The following is a 19,428-nucleotide window of genomic DNA, read 5'->3' as shown; positions in this document are numbered from 1 at the left end:
TTGAATAAATAATAGTAAATTATTACAACTCGAGACTGACGGCGACCATTGTTTGTGCGACGGAATAGCGATGGACGTTGCCATGGTGCCATACTTATTAAGTCACTTCAAAATAATACGGACGAAATACTTTATATGGCAAAACAACGTTTGCCGGGACAGCTAGTAATTAAATAAAATTCTCGTGTCACAGTGTTTGTGCGCTAACTCCTCCAAAACGGCTCAACCGATTTTAATGAAATTTTGTAAGTACTTTTAATATTGATACTAGAAATAATAATTTATATCGCCGCCGGGTCAGCTAACTTTTTTATACTTAAAAAACTCGGTTAAAAATAAAACACCAGCTATGTTCAAACTATATTCCCTTATAGGACCTTATATCTAGCTTTGTTGATCATGTGGTGGGCGGACGACTGTAGTTTCAGCAGTTCCTCCTTGATCAGCCTCGTGATCTCGGACTTGGCCTTCGCCACAGCCAGCTCCTGGGAGCTCTCGATCGCCAGGTAGAGCTTCCTCTCCCCCTCGGGGGGTGTTTTGCCGGGGGGTACGTAGGTTCCTCGCACCGTGATGCCCGCCTCCGAGTACTCACTGATCAAAGCTAGGGCCTCCTGGAATTAAAATGGTGGATGTTAGTAAAAGGCTGATTTTTTTTATCTTTTTTTTTTTGGGCTTTTACACTAATTGCCTTTTCGGGGCAGGGTAGGCATGGCAGGCCGAATGAATACGGAAATAGCCGGTGATCCACGAAGCACTTAGATTTAGTAGTACTAGTAATTAGGTACGTAGTTTACGTAGTAATTTAAACTTCGGCAATTTTCGTATCCATTCAACCCACCCTGCCCCGGGGCAGTTTTAGATGCCGAATACGCTATAAGTGTTAATGTCAGCCTCATGGAAAAGGCTAATTATATATTCTAGTTATTTTGATTAACTTACAAATAAATTTCTATGGTGATAACAACGTTTTGTTATTCTTAGTATAGATGGCGGCGCTTAGGCCTTGTTTTTAGAAAATACATAAATAGATCAACCTTTTTATGAATAAGTGTTATAAATATGTATAAATAAATATTCATTTATACTTTATAGGCTAACGACGCGACCAGGGCCCCCGTAAGGTCTACTGGCGCCTGTGTGCAAAAAAAAGATTTTGGCGCCTCTTTAGGCAAATTTTTTGGGTCCTTGGTTTTGGCGCCCCTAAAGATGACGATTGGGCGCCCTTAGAAGATGGCGCTCGTGTGCATTGCACACATTGCACATAATATGGTAGCGGGTGCCCTGGACACGACTGTTTTGCAAAGTTATCAATGGTTGGTGTGTGAGAAAGTTGTGTTATCCTCATGACAGAGGGCGCTTAACATCTTAACAGGGTAATATTCTAGAAAAAAGAATACTTATTGTAATTCATATTAAAATAGTAAAATTATGATTATTAATAACTTAAATGCCACTTGTTTTTGTCAGTTAAAAATTAAATGTTACAAACCACAAATTACAATTTAGAACTTTTTCTAATTCCATAGAAAGCTAACATAATGCTAAGTAGTACATACGGTTTTGCTATTCAAAACTATACCTTATTCTAGTTACAGTAGAAGCACCTGCGACGCTTGAGCATTTTGACGAAGAGGAATACAAGTCCGCCGAGGATGAGCAGTTTGAGCAACATGTCTACTTCATACGGAGATTGTGCACACACTGGTGCGTGATACCTACAGGGGTTATCGATATGCACCTTAAGGGTGTGATGCATGAGCTAGTGCATTTTCTTTAGAAATGGCCAAGATAAAAACTAATTAAAATTTAATAACAAAGAGAAAGAAATATTTTCCTCTGCTGTATGGTAGTAGCCAACTGTGACATAACAAATTGTTTGGCAAGGAAAGAGATGGATCACGTTATATGCTTGTTGTTCTTAATCAGTGTCAAATGAGATTACAAGGTAGAACAAAACTATAACAATAACTAGCTTAGATAGGTTCTTTACAATCTATTTAATGTCTGGTGGTTAATTAGTCCTTTTGAAATTGACAGCCAGAAAAAGAGAAAGCGAAAAATATCAGGTGTAGGAAACGGTCAAAATTATTGAGCAACTTTAAAATACAAGCTTGATCTTTAATTTTGGTGATAAAAATATCTTATTCATTACCCACACACAAATAAAATAACAATTAAGTATTATGAAAGCAGTGAATCTATAACGAAACTAAGCTTCCTTATTTCAATACTGGTTTATATAAATAAATATCTAATCGTCTATGTATCACAGGCATTACCCAAGGGTATAGGGTAACAAGATCTATCTAGCCAGGTTAGTGCGGTTACTTTCGATAAATATTCCACTGACAAACACTAATAATCTAGTAATTAGATAAAACTGTTTGTTTGGGTGACTGTTTACATTTCACATAAATTATATTATCATATTTTGTAAATATAGAAAGTTTATCTCGATCTAAATTTGCGGACAAAACAAAGATATTGCGCAATTTCTTTATTTTATCTCCATTATTGTTGTTTCTGAGTATCATATTTACCCAAGTGACCCGTGCTCACATCTGGAAAACATGTTTTTTACTTGTAATTTTTATAATAGCGTAAATCAGTCCAGTAGTTTTTGCGCTATGCTGGAAGAAACATAATAAATAATAATCCATATATCCATATTTATATCAGCGAAAGTGTGTCTGTCTGTCACCTCTACACGCCCAAATCGCTGAACCAAATTTGCTAAACTTAGTAAGGTAAACTTTGAGACCCGGGAAAGAACATAGGATACTTTTATCCTGGAAAAATATACGGTTACCGCGCGATAAACGAATTACGAATGTATTTTTGTGTATAGTTCGGCTACTAAATGTTTTGTAATATATTGTAAATAAAAAGAATGTAAGTTCTATTATATTGCATGTCATAAACTTCTTTTTGAAGTCTTGACCTTAGATCAGAACACATTTGACTTTATAATCCGCGCGCGGGATCAGAATGGGCTGCGACCTTTTGGAACTGAAACGCGCGTTGACGGCTAGCCAACCGTAGCTTCGGAAAACGTCAAAAAAAGTACTGCAATCTGCAAACTATCACTTTCTCATTATGTCGACAAGGTTCCATTCCATCCCATTCGGATCGCGCGCGGATTATAATATTATGACTCTGTTTTTGTGTAAGTAACTGTACAATGTACATCTTTAACCCTTAGTTGGTAAACAAGTGTAGTATTGACCCAAATGATCAATGCCCTACGGGTTTGACAATGTAATTGTTTATAAATAAATGGAATTTTTTATGCGTATGACGCATATAGCGACCGAGTTAACTATTAATGTCCAATGATTAATAAACAACATGATACAAATAATAAAGCCTGTCTATCAATTCATCCGTTTATCTGTATACTAGCGATCCGGCGTCGCACGGGTATAAATTAATATATAGCCACTGAAAAAAATTATTAAAATCGATAGCCTATGATCCTTCACGTGGTCTACTTCTCATCTGTGCCAAATAACATAAAAATTGCTCCAGTAGTTCGCGAGATTGGCCCTTTCAAATAATTTCCCCCGTTTTTCCACATTCTCCTATTAGTCTTAGCGTGATAAAATATAGCCCGTAGCCTTCCTCAATAAATAGGCTATCTAACACCGAAATAATTTTTCAAATCGAACCAGTAGTTCCTGAGATTAGGGCGTTCAAGTTAGCCCTTTCAAATAATTTCCCCCGTTTTTTCCACATTTTCCTCTATTTCTTCGCTCCTATTAGTATTATAGCGTGATAAAATATAACCTATAGCCTTCCTCGATAAATGGGCTATCTAACACTGAAAGAATCATCAAAATCCGTTGCGTAGTTTTAAAGATTAAGCCCCAATTTCACCAACGACTGTTAAAGTTAACGCCGGAATTAGTATGACGTTACCTCTTTCGATTTTCATATGAATGAAAGAGAAGACATTTTAACAAGCTGTTAACACTAACAGACGTTGGTGAAATTGGGGCTTAAGGGAACAAAGGGACATGAGGCAAAAAAGCGACTTTGGTTTATAATATTGTATAGATTATATTAGGGCATAATGTACAGAAGTTAAAATTATTTGGGGTATGTGTCACGTGTATAGTTTACTGTAAAAGAAGCAGTGCTAAAGAGTTACTTTTGACATAACAAATGCCGCAACGGCATTTGTACAAAAATTTAAAAAACCTTAGTCATGGCATGGGTCATCTTACTTGTCAGACAATCAGACTGTAGGTGATCAGCCCGCATTGTCCTTACCAAACTTGGAAATAACATGTTTCCAACGCGGGACCCGGATGTCGTGGATTCGATACCCACGAGTGACGGCCTCCGGGTCAAGAGCCACGCTCTAAATCACTGGACCACGGAGGCGTTATATATCAAGGTGTAATATAACTAAGTTATAATACTTTTATAACTTAGTTATATTACAGTAATATAACTAAGTTAAAATTTCAGCAAAATCGGTTCAGCGGTTTGGGCGTGAAGAGGTAACAGACAGACAGACAGCCAAACAGACAGACACACTTTCACATTTATAATATTAGTTTTGGGCGTATTTACGCCCAAACCGCTGAACCGATTTTGCTGAATTTTTGCTATAGAGACACTTTGAGTCCCGGGAAAGGACATAGGATACTTTTTATCCCGGAAAAATACAGTTTTCCGATTTTCGGTTCCAGGTTCCCGCGCTATAAACGAGTTTTGGCGCAACGGAGTTGCGGGCGTCATCTTATTAGCAGATATTCTCACCTTGCTGGTGACCCGCCAGCGCGCCTGCTGCGGGAAGTCGTTGATCTCGAGCTCGGTCTCGTACTTGCGGAAAACCTCCTCCGCCGCCTCCCCGCCCTCCTCGCGCGGCTGGTAGTTGAGCCGCGTGTTCAGTTTAGCGGCTAACTGTTCCGCTACTGTCTTCGCCTGGGGAATAAAATTGAGGGTTTATACTTTACATCTTTGTAGTATATTTGAAGCTTGGGATATTTAACACGGGATGCCTAAGAGGTATTTTACAACCTCTCTAAGGCCTTTGACTGTGTTGATCATGCTACATTAATCAGGAAATTGCACGACCATATCATAAGGGACTCAGCACTCAACCTTTTGAAATCTTATTTGAGGAACAGGACTCAAAGGGTTGATATAATATAAATATTAAATAGTAAAAGGGCCACTGGGACCAAAAGAAGAATTGGGTGTTCCACAGGGATCCATTTTGGCTCTATTTCTTTTTCTCATCTACATAAATGACTTACCTTATTTAGTTAAGGATAAAGGCGCGCCCTTCAGTATCGCCTCGGCGGCCTGCTGCGTGGCGCCCTTGTGCTCGCCCAGCCCCTTCGCCAGGTTAATGCGCGACGCCAGCCGCCGCGCCAGCTCCAGCTTGCCGTCCGCGCTGGCGGCCGCTAGTGTAACAGTATACATACCGTGATGAGCGTGTGTGCGGAGGGCGCGCCCTTCAGTATCGCCTCGGCGGCCTGCTGCGTGGCGCCCTTGTGCTCGCCCAACCCCTTCGCCAGGTTGATGCGCGACGCCAGCCGCCGCGCCAGCTCCAGCTTGCCGTCGGCGCTGGCCGCCGCCGCTGGCGCTCCGACTACGCCCGGCTGTAACATTATTTATTAGCATTTATACTAATTTATATAATTTACTAGTAATGTAGATGCCAGCAACTGCGTTGCGCAGAAATTCGTTTATATTGCGCAAGAACCGTACAACTTTGGAAGACAAAAACTATCTTTTCCCATCATTTATATCACTTGTATCTTGATCTTTCTTCATCTTGATCTTTTTTAACCCCCGACAAAACACCCCTCGTGTTATAAGTTTGACGTGTCTGTCTGTCTGTCTGTCTGTGGCATCGTAGCATCCAAACGGGTGGACCGATTTTGATCTAGTTTTTTTTGTTTGAAAGCTGACTTAATCGAGAGTGTTCTTAGCTATAGGTCATCATTATCAGCCTGCTCCGTGCTGAAAAATCGCGGTTTATCTGGTTCGTGAAGGGCCGATTAGCAACTTGTAGTCGTTTGGTGGGCTTTATATTTTGCATTCTAGTTTGTGACATTTATGAATATTTGCACATTAATGGAAAGTTGACCTGGTGCTGCAGCATCACCTGGTAATCATTAGGATACCCAACTACTCACCAACTTAGAGCAATGGTTTCGTGTTTGGGCTCATTTTAATTGCGACAACTAGTAAAACGTAGATAAACAGTAAATTTTTGCATGCTGCTGCTGCAGCATCACCTGGATTCTATAGGAGCCGAGCTCCATATGAACCCAAAGTGGAGGTTTCATGTTTGGACTCATATATTGACGGACTCATCCAAAAGGACATTCCTAGGTGATATTTATTGGAATATAATAATATGATCCTGTTGATAGGAATTATTCTGCACTATAACGAACACAAGTTTAAAAAGCATGAATATTATATTAAATTAAGAAATTTAAAAAAAACCCCGCCAAACAACTTTAAAAAGTAATGAAATAATATATTTTACTGACTTTAAGTTAAAATAATTCCTAAGTGTAAAGTGATATTTTAGTCCATAATTGTTGTCAAAGTGTGTCGGGGGACCGCTAATGTATATGTTTGATTTCACATAACATTATAGTTTAAGGGTCAGTTCGCAGCGAACCGAATCGAGACAATCAGTGACATGGCGATACAAAATGCAAAAGACACTGTTGGCGGTCCCCCGACACACCGTGACAACAATTATGGACTAAAATATCACTTTACACTTAGGAATTATTTAAACTTAAAGTCAGTAAAATAAATTATTTCATTACTTTTTAAAGTTGTTTGGCGGGGTTTTTTTTAAATTTCTTAATTTAATTTTTCAACTGAGAGTTTTCGATGTTTCGAATAACTGTCATAACTCATCTGTTAGGAATTCGATACTTTCGTGACATATTGTGTTGCAGGCTACGAATAATAAAAACTAAGGAAACGTAACTCCCATACTTCAACCGTTTTTAAGTTTGGCTCCTTCTTCTTCTTTTAAAAATGGCCGCCTCGGTGAGTTGCCAATGTCAGAGTGGCTTAAAGGACTTTGCTCTATGTTTTCGAACACTAAAATATGACAATTCAGATTTTCGTCAAGGTCGTATCCCGGGTAACGTATCATAATATTGCGCGCCGGACGACAGCCTGCGCGGTTATTGTTATTGTCATAGTTATGAAACAAAGCTTTTGATAATAATTGTCAAAAGTGGATAGTATTATGCAGTATACACCAAGCACATCTACTATCATGAAGAAACGAGCACATAATTATTATTTTAAAATCAAACATTTTCCTCTGATACTTAAGACATTGATAATAATTATAACATACAATATGTAATAATTATGAACAAACCTTGTACGACTCGGGCGAATCTAAAACTGTCCGAGCACCTAGAGAAGACGTTTTCAGATTACAAAAATCTATGTGCTAAATTATTACAGAATTGAAATTAAAAACTTACGCAAAATTTGTACTTATAACTCACAATTAATATAATATTTTAATAACAGTTAGCTGTTTTTTATTTTTGTTCATTTACAATATTAAAGGAAATACTTTGTTTTTGTCGATTGAACGTAATTTATTAGTTACATCATGTAGCAAGAAATATGAGAATACCCATATTATCTTATAATGCATTTAGTATAATGTCAGCCAGACCCTAAAATTTTTATGATTAAATTGTTACATCTTGCATAACACTGTCCATGGCGACTTTGTAAAAATTTTGTAATTATATTATTTTTTGATTATTGCACTTTTAGAATAACATGTAAATTTAATAAGACAAACACAAAGAGACCAGCTTAATTTTATGCAAATACCCTAGTATCCAACTTAAATAAACCATCTTTTTTTGGTTGACAAAAATACAAGAAATTTAAGCATAGTTTTAAACAATTCACTTACAGACATGGGCGTACCGAGGGGGGGGCAGTGAGGGGCAGCTGCCCCCCCCTGGATCATGTTGACGTCCCTACTAAGTATATTATCTAGTACTTTTACCTATAAAAATAACGATTGTTTGCCATTTGTTTGCAATACAACTAAAAATTATTAATTTTTTATTCTTTATAAACACCTAGCTTATAAAAAATCTGATTTGCCCCCCCCCCCCTGGCCCAGAATCTGCGTAATTTCCCCCCCCCCTGGCCCAGAACCTGGGTAATTTGCCCTCCCCTGGCCCAGAACCTGGGTACGCCCATGCTTACAGATGAAAGGTTATTCCTGTATTAAAAGTCGTATCTGTATGACTTCTACACCACTTCACAGGGCATTTAGGCATTTTAACAACAAAAATATTGTAAAAAGCTACGTAAAAAGTAAGTAAACAAACCTATGTAACCAAATTGTAAAATGAGTTTGACAAAATTGTCATGTCAACCTGGTTGAATGTCACTCGAGTGTACATACACGAAAAATGTGTACCGAACACATGCATAAATATGCATGTATTCGGGTCACATTTTGTAGCCTTTTGGTGCACTTTTTTTGACGGAGTTACTCTTCCTTAGTTTTTATTATTCGTAGGTTGCAGGTGTTTGCCACGATAATTCACAAGAAACATCTTACGGCTACACTGCTCCAACAGGTGAAAAATGAAAAATCTAAAACCCTCAGCGAGACAGCCGATCAAAAGAACATTCAAAGTATGAGCATCGGGCTCTTTTTCACCTTAATCTCCTTAACGATCTTCTTGGCAGCGAGCATGGTCTCAATCTGCTGGTCGAGGTCTCCCTCCACGTCCTCGTCGTCGGAGTCCTGCAGCCCTAAAGCCGCCTTTTGATACTTCTTCCGCTCTGATGCCGCCTGCGCTTCGGATTCATCAAACTTGAAGCCTGTGGGTAAATGCGGGGTATGATTGGATGAAGGAATTTGAGGTTAGGTTTGACGTAAGCTACGTAGCTCCATGGCGTTACGTCGTTGAAACGTAATAACATATGCCATGTTGCTATATATGACAATAGACAAATGGCGTTAGGCCTTGTCCAAAGCTTCTGTCAGTCAACAGGAAGAAAAAAAACATGCTTAATACTTCAATAATCCTCTTAAGACATCCGTCGGTAATTTTCTAAAAAGATGATTTGAAATCAAATTAGAATTATTACTTTCAGCTTATAATCGAAAAAGGCTCAAATAAGGAAGAAATCTAGTCCCTCCGGTTTTCGTACGATAACAATATATTATGCGGGTACAATCGTTACAATTAATCTGAGATTCTTAAAAGAAACTCAAACTCGAGCCCCTAGCTCTATTATACCCGTCTCACTCACCCTTGCCTCCTTCCCAGTCCTTGTAGGAGTCGCACAGGGCTCTCAATTCCGGCGGCGCCACCGCCTAATTCCATAACCCGTAACCCAGCTCCGCGACATATATCTATCTCACTCTTGCCGCTTACTTAATATATCTATTTCACTCACCCTTGCCACTAAACCCGCCGCCAGTATGCACCTTCTTGCCGTCCTTCTCTTGCGCGTCCTTATAGGAGTCCCACAGGGCTCTCAACTCGGGCGGCGCCACCGCCCCAGCTAACTCCATAGCTCGGAGTACGTCACCCGCGTACCGACCCTGCTCGGGCGTGAGGAACGTCCAAGCGTAGCCCTTGTTGCCCGCTCGACCGGTGCGACCGCATCTAAAAATATTACCAATATAAAAATTTGTAATTTACGTAGTGCAAAATTTATACAACGCTCAGCGTCATGTTGTATGCATATCACTTAGTATGTGAATTAGCGATGCCGTAAGCATGCCCTAAATCTAACAGCAGATTGTCCATTAATCCAAGATCGAATCGTGGAAAAACGAGACACAATAGAATTTCTATTGTGTCTCGGTCACCGGTGACCGTATGGGGCTTGATGAATTAATCCATACTAATATTATAAATGCAAAAGTGGGTGTCTGTCTGTCTGTCTCTTACCTCTTCACGCCCAAACTGCTAAAGCAATTTTATTTAAATTTGGTACGGATATACTTTGAATCCCAGGAAAGGACATAGGATACTTTTTATTCCGGAAAAATGTACTGTTCCGCGCAAATGTACTGTAAGGCGCAACGGAGTTACGGTCTCCATCTAGTAAATAAAATATAAATTAAACAAATACCACTAACCTATGCACATAATCCTCATAATGATTGGGACAGTCGTAATTAACCACCAACACCAGCTGTTTAACGTCCAGCCCTCGCGCAGCCACGCTAGTAGCAACCAGCAGCTTCACTTTCCCCGACTTGAAGTCCACGATAGTTGAGTCCCTGTCGAATTGATCAATGCCTGTAACAAAACTAATCAATATAACGAGCACTTTATACTGGAAAAGTTACGATGGAAATATTCAACAGTTGTGGGGTTTATACGTGGGAGATCCATGCTTCGGCACGAATGGGCCGGCTCGACCCATTCGTACCGAAAGTTCTCACAGAAAACCGGCGTGAAACAGCGCTTGCGCTGTGTTTCGCCGAGTGAGTGAGTTTACCGGAGGCCCAATCCCCTACCCTATTCCCTTCCCTACCCTCCCCTATTCCCTTCTCTTCCCTTATCCATCCCTACCCTCCCCTATTACCCTATTCCCTCTTAAAAGGCCGGCAACGCACCTGCAGCTCTTCTGATGCTGCGAGTGTCCATGGGCGACGGAAGTTGCTTTCCATCAGGTGACCCGTTTGCTCGTTTGCCCCCTTATTTCATAAAAAAAATATATACGCGACAGCTGAAATCAAACACTTGGCCGAAGCCCACGTGTTTGATTTCAGCTGTCGCGTATAGAAAACTTCGATAGCGCGATGCAGGAATGTGGCGCAGTAATCAGTATGCTAAGATTTTGAGTGGCATTAAAATATTGTTCAATATTTTTACTGTGTTCGGTATTGTTATAATAAAAACAAAATACAATGTACCATCGAGGAAGTTGATTCCTATGCAATTGACAGACCAACGTTATTTGGTCGAATATGTCAATTCAATGTTAATTGTGATCTGTCAGCTGGGTTTGACGTAACGCAACCAAACTACTTAGGTCCCCGATTTGTATAAGAATCAACTTCTCTGATAGTACTTAATAATATGAAAATTGAAAGGCATGAACAATTTATTGCATGGGTTTTGTATGTAAGTTTGTATGAGCTTTTTGTGTGTGATTTTGGTCGACTCTTAAATGTTATTTCCACAATGAAACAAACAATAAAGCTATTAAACACATAAGAAACATTTGTACGATACGCGGGCTTTGAGCGCGGCGACCGAATCATGAAATTCCGTAGCGAAAAACACCTAACACCTAATAGTCGTTTCAGTTCGGCTGACTTCGGCTCAGGGTGTGGTGCGCCGCACCAGCCGAAAAAACGGTGCGGCTTTGCGGGTCGGTGCGACGTTGCCAGACTTCGGCACGGTGTTTGTGCGCGAGCGACTAGACGTGTGCACATTATAATTGCATAAGTTAATAAAAATGCTATGCAATAACTTTACCGCGTCCGTAGTCACAGTGCCACACGTATTTTTTATTTTAATTGTTTGGGGTTATAAGAATCAAATAGTAATAAATAATACAAGGTATATCACTAATTAAATAATTACTAAGTTTAAGTACTATATTAATAATAAAATAAAATAAAATAAAATAAATATATACGCGACAGCTGATATCAAACACTTGGCCGAAGTCCACGTGTTTGATTTCAGCTATCGCGTATGGAAAACTTCGATAGCGCGATAATAATATTATTTGTAAAACATTTAAAATTAATAAAAAATCTCACCTCCGTGCAAGCTCATGCAGGAATATGACGCCTTCATCAAGTCTTTAAGCAGGCTATCAGCATTCTCCTGCTTGTCCACGAAGACTATTATGCTGCCCATCTGACTGTATAGCCCGAGGAGTTCTAATAGCTTAAAGAACTTGGCGTCTTCTTCCAACACGGCTACATGCTGCTCCACGTCTTTACACACTATGCTGCGACCACCGACCTGGTAATTTCGTTTCAAATTTAGTGTTTCCATTTTTTTTTTATATGAAATAAGGGGGCAAACGAGCAAACGGGTCACCTGATGGAAAGCAACTTCCGTCGCCCATGGACACTCGCAGCATCAGAAGAGCTGCAGGTGCGTTGCCGGCCTTTTAAGAGGGAATAAAATAGGGGAGGGGAGTAGGGGATTGGGTCTCCGGTAAACTCACTCACTCGGCGAAACACAGCGCAAGCGCTGTTTCACGCCGGTTTTCTGTGAGAACGTGGTATTTCTCCGGTCGAGCCGGCCCATTCGTGCCGAAGCATGGCTCTCCCACGTATCAAGTTAATACAGTTTCGATTTTATTCCTTGGTTAGCATCAGTTAAATTGGTACATCGAAAAGAATACCATAATAAAAAACATTTTCTCTATGATCATGTTACTTTTTCCAATGGATCAGACAAAAACAGCGACATGGATAAACATAATATTATTGTAGAGCAAATATTTTTTATTATTACTGGTAAATCAGTTATGTGAACATTGGTAAATTGCTAGCCAAAACATAACCATGTATTTACTACATACATAATTCCATAAAGACAGGTAAGTCATTTTACTGAATATCTACTAAAGTCAGCCCGAAATAAAATATGTTACAATTCGGCATTTACCTGCACTTCAATAGGTTTCTGTAATATCCGTCGAGCGAGCGCCTCCATCTGTCGCGGAAAAGTCGCACTGAACATCACCGTCTGACGGTCAGGACGCACATTGTCTATTATTTTCATCACCTGGAAATAAGGAAACTATGTATGTACTATGTACTATGTATAATTATTAATTAGTAAAATGAAAACGAATGTGAAGTATAAGTGTTGGATGAGATATATAAAAAAGGAGAGATATATAAAAAATATCAGTCCGGTGACTTATCAGGATGACCATTTCTATAAGCCGCGATATGTTATTTATACCGAGTCTCGAAGCTGCGTCCAGTTTGACCCACGTATACACTATCGCATTCAGGACAATCGATCTTATAGACACCGGACTGATATTTTTTATCAATCCGGTCTTTATTATGACACATATGATGTTTTAAAGTAGGTATTATTTGTCCGGATGCTCCGGTGTTGGGGCGAAACGCGCGTCGAGGTTTTCAACCTGCATGGTGGTGAGGGGCCTTGCACGGATTTGCCAACATTATTGCTTGTGTGGTGGTGGTGTTTGCAGGTTCTTGCATGCGAGTGTACGCATAGGCAGTGTGGGAGGAGGGAGGTGCTGTACGCATGCCTATGCGTACACTTACTCATTTACTTAAAGGTGGAAGTTTATTTCGCGGAATATTGCTAAAAATAATAACAAATTAAATTTTAAGCTATGGATTTCCGCAAAGTAACGCCTGATTCCATTAACTATATTGACGGGCGCCAGCTAGCAACGTTGCGTGCTGCACTACAACTTTGCCGAAAAATAGCGCGGAGTCTCTACTGTTGTACATAGTTAATTTAGTATTGTTGTTCCTCTCATACAGTCACATAGTCGACCAATATACAGTCTATCAAGTAAGAGGAGGCTCTGAAATAAATTTTCCAAACATAATCACGATCCAATGATAGTTTTTGAGCCTTGTATTTATTACACAGAACTACTGTAATTATCACAGAGAATGTTTGTTCACTTTAAATATTAACATTTTTATTTGCAATAACAAGGTTTTTGTACTTTATTGTGATTTAAAAATAATGTTCGGCGTCTACTCTTTTATGACCGTATACCTGCGGCTCGAAGCCCATGTCGAACATGCGGTCGGCCTCGTCGAGCACGATGTAGGTGACGCGGCGCAGGTTGGTGACGCGGCCGGAGTTGGCGGCCAGCATGTCGATCATGCGCCCCGGCGTGCACACTATCATCTCCGCGCCGCGTTTCAGCTCCGCTATCTGTAATTCAATACATATTCTTTATTCATCAGTAATCACACAATCTATTTATTTATATAAATAAAATCGAATTTCAATTTTGTTGATCTAGAACAGGGGTCACCAAATGGCGAACCGCGGTCCGCATTTGGACCGCCGACCCGTTGTTTGCGGACCAGCGGTCATTCCATTCCCTAAAATGGACCCCGAGCGAAACTAATTATAGGTGACCACTGATTTAGAACTTGAGAACAGCTAAACCAGTGTGCCATTTTTTCAATTTTAGAGTAAATTGATTCGAAGGGTCATCTGGTCAATCAACGCGACTCATCAAGAAAATTAAAGTTTAAAAGTATTTCTTATATAAATTTCTATGAAAAATGTTTTTGAACATAATATTTTGTACTTAACAAAATATTATGTTAAAAAATTATAACATTTTTCATGTCAAGTTTTGATGCTTTTTATTCTTAGAATTTAGTGAATTTTACACGTATATACACATAGATACCTGTTCAGATATACCAGTTCCACCATACACACAGACCACCCTCAATCCCAGAGACTTGGCGAATTTCTTTATATCCTTTCCGATCTGCATGCATAGTTCTCTTGTCGGAGTCATGATGAGTGAAATTGGACCATCCGTGTCTTCTAAAGGTGGCTGGTCCAAAACGTGTCTAAACATAGGCAGTATGAATGCAAGAGTCTTTCCAGAACCAGTTTTTGCTATACCAATGAGATCCCTGAAAAAAAGTATTGTACTTTGGTATTGTAATATCTTATTTTAACTGATTTTAAACAAATTTTATATGCATATTCAGTGGGTTTGAGAATCGGCTACTGGGTACTTTTATATTGATAAGTGCATTTGTCGAATAAATAATAGTAAATTATTACAACTCGAGACTGACTGCGACCATTGTTTGTGCGACGGGATAGCGATGGACGTTGCCATGGTGCCATACTTATTTAGTCACTTCAATAAAATAATATGGGCGAAATACTTTATATGGCAAAGAAACGTTTGCCGGGACAGCTAGTAATATTATAAGTGACATTTTTAAAAATACGTGTGGCACTCGGGGACTGCTGGCAAAGCTATTGCATAGCATTTTTTATCAACTTATGTAATTATAATTCGCATAAGTCTAGTCGCACGCAAACAAACACCGTGCCGAATCCTGCCAAACTGAAACGCCGTTAGACAATGCACAGCAAGCAGTCATAATATAAATTTTCATATGTTCTACTTTTTAACCTGCTTATTAAGAAAAAGATTATGTTGTAATTTGTAGAACATTATAAAATTTACCTTCCAGACATAATAGCAGGTATAGCTTGTGCTTGAATGGGCGTCGGTTTTTCGAATCCAAGCTTCTTCAGTATATCCATCTCCTTTTTACTAATACCACAGTGGGCCCAAGATCTGATGGGTTTTGGACACCCTTTGCCTTTCACTCTGATACCCTCTAACTCAGTACGGTAAGCCTCTACCTCTTCGGGAGTCATTCTTGCTAGTTCAGTGACCTAAAACAATTTAAGGATGGAAATGAGCACATTCTCATTTGGAATTACTTATCTGTGTTAAAACATCAAGCTTTCTCTTTCATAAATATGAAGAAAAAGAGAGATAACAAACAATATGTAACTCCAACTAACTTTAAGTCAGAATGTTGCAAGAATAATAAGCCTAAGAATGAGATTAAATCTACATGAATATACTGGCAAGTTTTTCCTTTTTTTTTGGTATTTGTTTTGAATAATTCAAGGATCATACCTCAGTATAAAAAGCTTTTCTGAAGGGCATATAGTCCAAACTTGCATGGTCAACTTTGGCCAATTCCTTCCTCTGTTTTGAAGCCAAATTGGCCGCTTGGTCTTGTATATTCTCTGTCTCCTCTTCTGATGAGTATTCGAGGCCATCTTGATTCTGCTCAATAAGCTCACCTAAAAGAATTTTATATAATTTGGCTTATCACAAAAGTAATACTGTATTTATCCAGATAAATATTGATTCTTACTAATTAAAACGCCCAAATAATAGTGTACACAGGTGTTATCTTATATATAAAATTCTAGTGTCATAATGTTAGTCACCATATTCCTCCAAAACGGCTTTACTCATTTTTACCTAATTTTATATGCATATTCAGTAGGTCTGAGAATCGGCTACTGGGTACTTTTTATATTGATAAGTGCATTTGTTCAATAAATAATAGCAAAATATTATTACAACTCGTGACTGACGGCGACCATTGTTTGTGCGACGGAATAGCCGCGATGGTCGTTGCCATGGTGACATACTTATTTAGTCACTTCAATAAAATATTATGGGCGAAATACTTTATACAAAACTTTGTATAGCAAAACAACTTTTGCCGGGACAGCTAGTATTTTATACAATGTTTCGTCCTTATTAGTAAAGGCACCTTTCTAACAGACAAACAAAAAGACAAGAACAAAAATATTGTCTAAGTATAATGTATGTGCACCTGTACATCTCTTATTAGCAAGGAATAAACCAGATGTATTGTACACTTAAAGTGTTTATCTCAATATATCACCTCTTCAAGCTCCAAACATTGACCAGATTTTGATGAAAATTTTGGTGCAATAAAAAAATTCCGAGTAAATGAAGTTACAGAAAATAGCTTATTAATATGTATTACATTGTATACATTAAAAATTTTGATTTTCTCAATTACCTTTATTTTTCTCTTCAGTGACCTTCTTCTTAGCAGTTCCTGTTAGTATCACCACACCTGTACCACCAGCAGACGGCACACTTATTATGCCCCTGGACTGGTCCAACTCGTTGACTTTACGTACCTCCTGTTGAAATTAAGAAGATTAACACCTCCATCGTGGGTATCGCAGACACAATAGCTGATTTTAAATTGTTATTTGTTATGCGGCCGCCAGCTGCCGTTTAGGGGTTGATGGGTTAAGGGTGCAAATAAAGCGAAAAATAAAACATTGTCTTTACCTGCTGTACTTCTTGCATGTAAGCATCTAAAGGATCAATTTCATCTTCTTCCTCTTTTTTCTCTTCTGCTGCTTGTTTCTCTTTGGATTCACCATCTTCACCTGTAAATATTTAATGCATTCATCATTTCATGCTTTTCATTTCACTTTCTGTTGTAAGGTAAAAAAAGTTATGTGTCTATGTTCTTAATACCTTGATTGTGGGAATCGCAGACACAATAGATATTCAATTGTTATGCGACACCTGGGTTCCACTTGGGAGTTGATGGGTTAAAATCATGGTTATTTTTTAAATTGCAATGAAAAAAGATATTAGTCACTTTATAGACTTAAGAATATAATTTAAGTATTTTAAGAACAATATTTTTTATTCTATTAACTTACCTTCATCCCCAGAGTCATCTTCCAATGACCATTTCTTAGAAGTGGGTGTTTGGATGTTTGTTACTATGCTTCCCTTCTGCACCTCCTTTTTAGCCGACTCCAGTTCCTTGCGTTTCCTCTCGGCTCTCCATCTTTCAATTCGGTCCCTACGTTTCTGCATCTCAGCTTCCAAACGACTTTGCTCTTCTTCCTAAAAAAAATAATTAGGAATATAATTAGAACTAGATTTGCTAAATATTGTGTAGGAGTTTTAAAGAACACATAACCCTCCTGGCAGTCGGGTAAAAATAGAACTAGCTTGGTTGCAGCTATGAGGATGCGATCAGGACATGTTCCACTCAACAAGTTTATTTATATGATAGGCAAATTAATGTTATTTTGGCGTCGATTCTTTTGCAAGAGGCCAGTACTTTAATCAGGTCTATCTATTGTCAATGAAGGGTCGCATTACAGTTTAATTTATTAATTTTTAAACAATTTTGAATAATACTATAATGAGGCTGGCATAGATGCCAAGTACATTTTAAGCCTCGTCAAAAATTTTTAATAAAAAATAAATAAAAATAGACATTCACTCATTCAAACACAATCACAAAACACTGAACCAATTTATGTATGGTATGATAAGTCACCGAAAAAACATAATAATTATAGTTTTTATTTAGGAACACTACATGTTTCAAGATTTCTGTACAAATATAAGTGCAGACAACATCTTAAAAGTTCTAAATATTTCAAGTGCCTGTCTATTACAGTTTATGGATTAGCCGAATATACTGGAAAGTTGGTCTTGGAAATCAATACAAAACTCATAAAAGGTTACCTTGTCAGCAGAACCAATATTGTAGTCCCCAGCTTCTGCCTTTGTTGATTTCTCTTTAGACTTTGATCTATCCCTCTCCTTATCAGGAGATTTCTTCCTGGATTTACTACTACTGGATCCATTCCTTTTGTCATCTCGTTTGTCACTGCAGCATTTGCAATCGTATAGAAAACAAATATAAGATTAGCAATTTATGTTCACTAAATAATAGAGCCCTATCCCAGAAAGCAAACTTTGGTAGTCACATCCCTCAGGCATGAGGATATGACGAGGAAGAAGAAGAAATTATAGAGTACCTTTTTCTGTCCCTCTCTCTATCTCTGCTACGATCTCGTTTTGACTCTCTCTCCCTGCTACGGCTTCGCTTCCTTTTCGAAGTTTTAGAAGTTCTGTCTCTACTCCTTGAACGCGAGCGTCTTCTCTTTCGATCTGGACTTACGGATCGACTGTGTGACCGTCTGCGATCTCGATCCCTATCCCGGTCACGACTAGAATAAACAATGATTTTATTGTAATTTGTAAGCAGTGATTTGCTTGCAGGTAATGACAGTAAAACATTGAACATAACCATTTAGTAACATAGAATATCATTGATAACCATTGTAAACTTACCCACTCCTAACCATTGCAAAAACTTATTCAAAATTTAGCACAAGTAAAGTTTATAAAATATGATTGGCTCAATTGATCATCTCATCATTTTAAATTTAATTAAAGCCTTTTTATCAGCATTTTACTAAACTCTAAACTGGTATAAACACGACACAAATTCACAATTTTATTGACATTTTTGACATTAGCAAAAATGGCAGCCAGTAACACGAGTTGTCCTTCTTCTCTGTCTTTTTGTTTATTTATTTACAAAAAAAAACTGCCACTTCTACTGTTTCAAACATTGAGGTACTAATAATTACTGCTCTCTATAGACTGGAGAGAGCCAGAAGCGCTTATTCCACTTGTCCTATTTAGGAAGTCCTAGCTAGGATCCTAAAATATTTAGTCAAGTGGAATAACATTTAGAAAGCTAGGATCCTAGCTAGGATCCTAAATCGGAAAAAATGTGGCTCCCATAGACATAATATATACTGTCGTAAAGACCACCTGACAACTCGAAAATGCGTGACCATTTTTGATCTGTCAATGTGTGCGTGTGCTAGTGATGTATATTTTACTATCGATAGTATAGTATTTTGCTATCGATAGTTTAGTCCGTTCGAGTTATTTTACCTGAGTTTCTATAAGAAATAAATAATATGCAACTTTGATAGATTTGTATTTCAAATTAGGTATCATAAATTTTAATTGGCAAAAAAAGGTGACGATTGAAAAGTAGATACACATTTT

The 19,428-nt window shown here is 38.4% G+C and overlaps 1 protein-coding gene across 2 annotated transcripts; it reads right to left on the bottom strand.

Moving 5' to 3' along the window:
- Positions 1-348: 348 nt before the first annotated feature.
- On the bottom strand, positions 349-18,856 carry LOC121735246 (probable ATP-dependent RNA helicase DDX46). Of its 2 annotated transcripts, XM_042126000.1 has the most exons (18): positions 18,697-18,856; positions 18,381-18,572; positions 18,085-18,229; positions 17,262-17,451; positions 16,879-16,979; positions 16,598-16,724; positions 15,670-15,839; positions 15,205-15,419; positions 14,401-14,635; positions 13,749-13,910; positions 12,642-12,761; positions 11,780-11,987; positions 10,139-10,301; positions 9,448-9,659; positions 8,702-8,865; positions 5,439-5,615; positions 4,768-4,932; positions 349-611 (listed from the first exon to the last, which is right to left on the bottom strand). In XM_042126000.1, exons 1-18 carry the CDS (start codon positions 18,708-18,710, stop codon positions 369-371), a joined length of 3,003 nt encoding a protein of 1,000 aa, XP_041981934.1. In that variant the 5' UTR covers positions 18,711-18,856; the 3' UTR covers positions 349-368. The 2 variants fall into 2 exon arrangements, 1 of the variants encoding a protein (XP_041981934.1); XR_006036824.1 differs by lacking the exons at positions 4,768-4,932; positions 5,439-5,615; positions 8,702-8,865; ... (12 more) ...; positions 18,381-18,572; positions 18,697-18,856 and adding an exon at positions 1,580-2,098 and having other exon boundaries at positions 475-611.
- Between the last annotated feature and the right edge of the window lie 572 nt (positions 18,857-19,428).

The sequence above is a fragment of the Aricia agestis genome, chromosome 17 (assembly GCF_905147365.1).
Source record: "Aricia agestis chromosome 17, ilAriAges1.1, whole genome shotgun sequence".
Lineage (NCBI taxonomy): Eukaryota > Metazoa > Arthropoda > Insecta > Lepidoptera > Lycaenidae > Aricia > Aricia agestis.
This window is presented reverse-complemented; position numbering and strand designations above follow the sequence as displayed.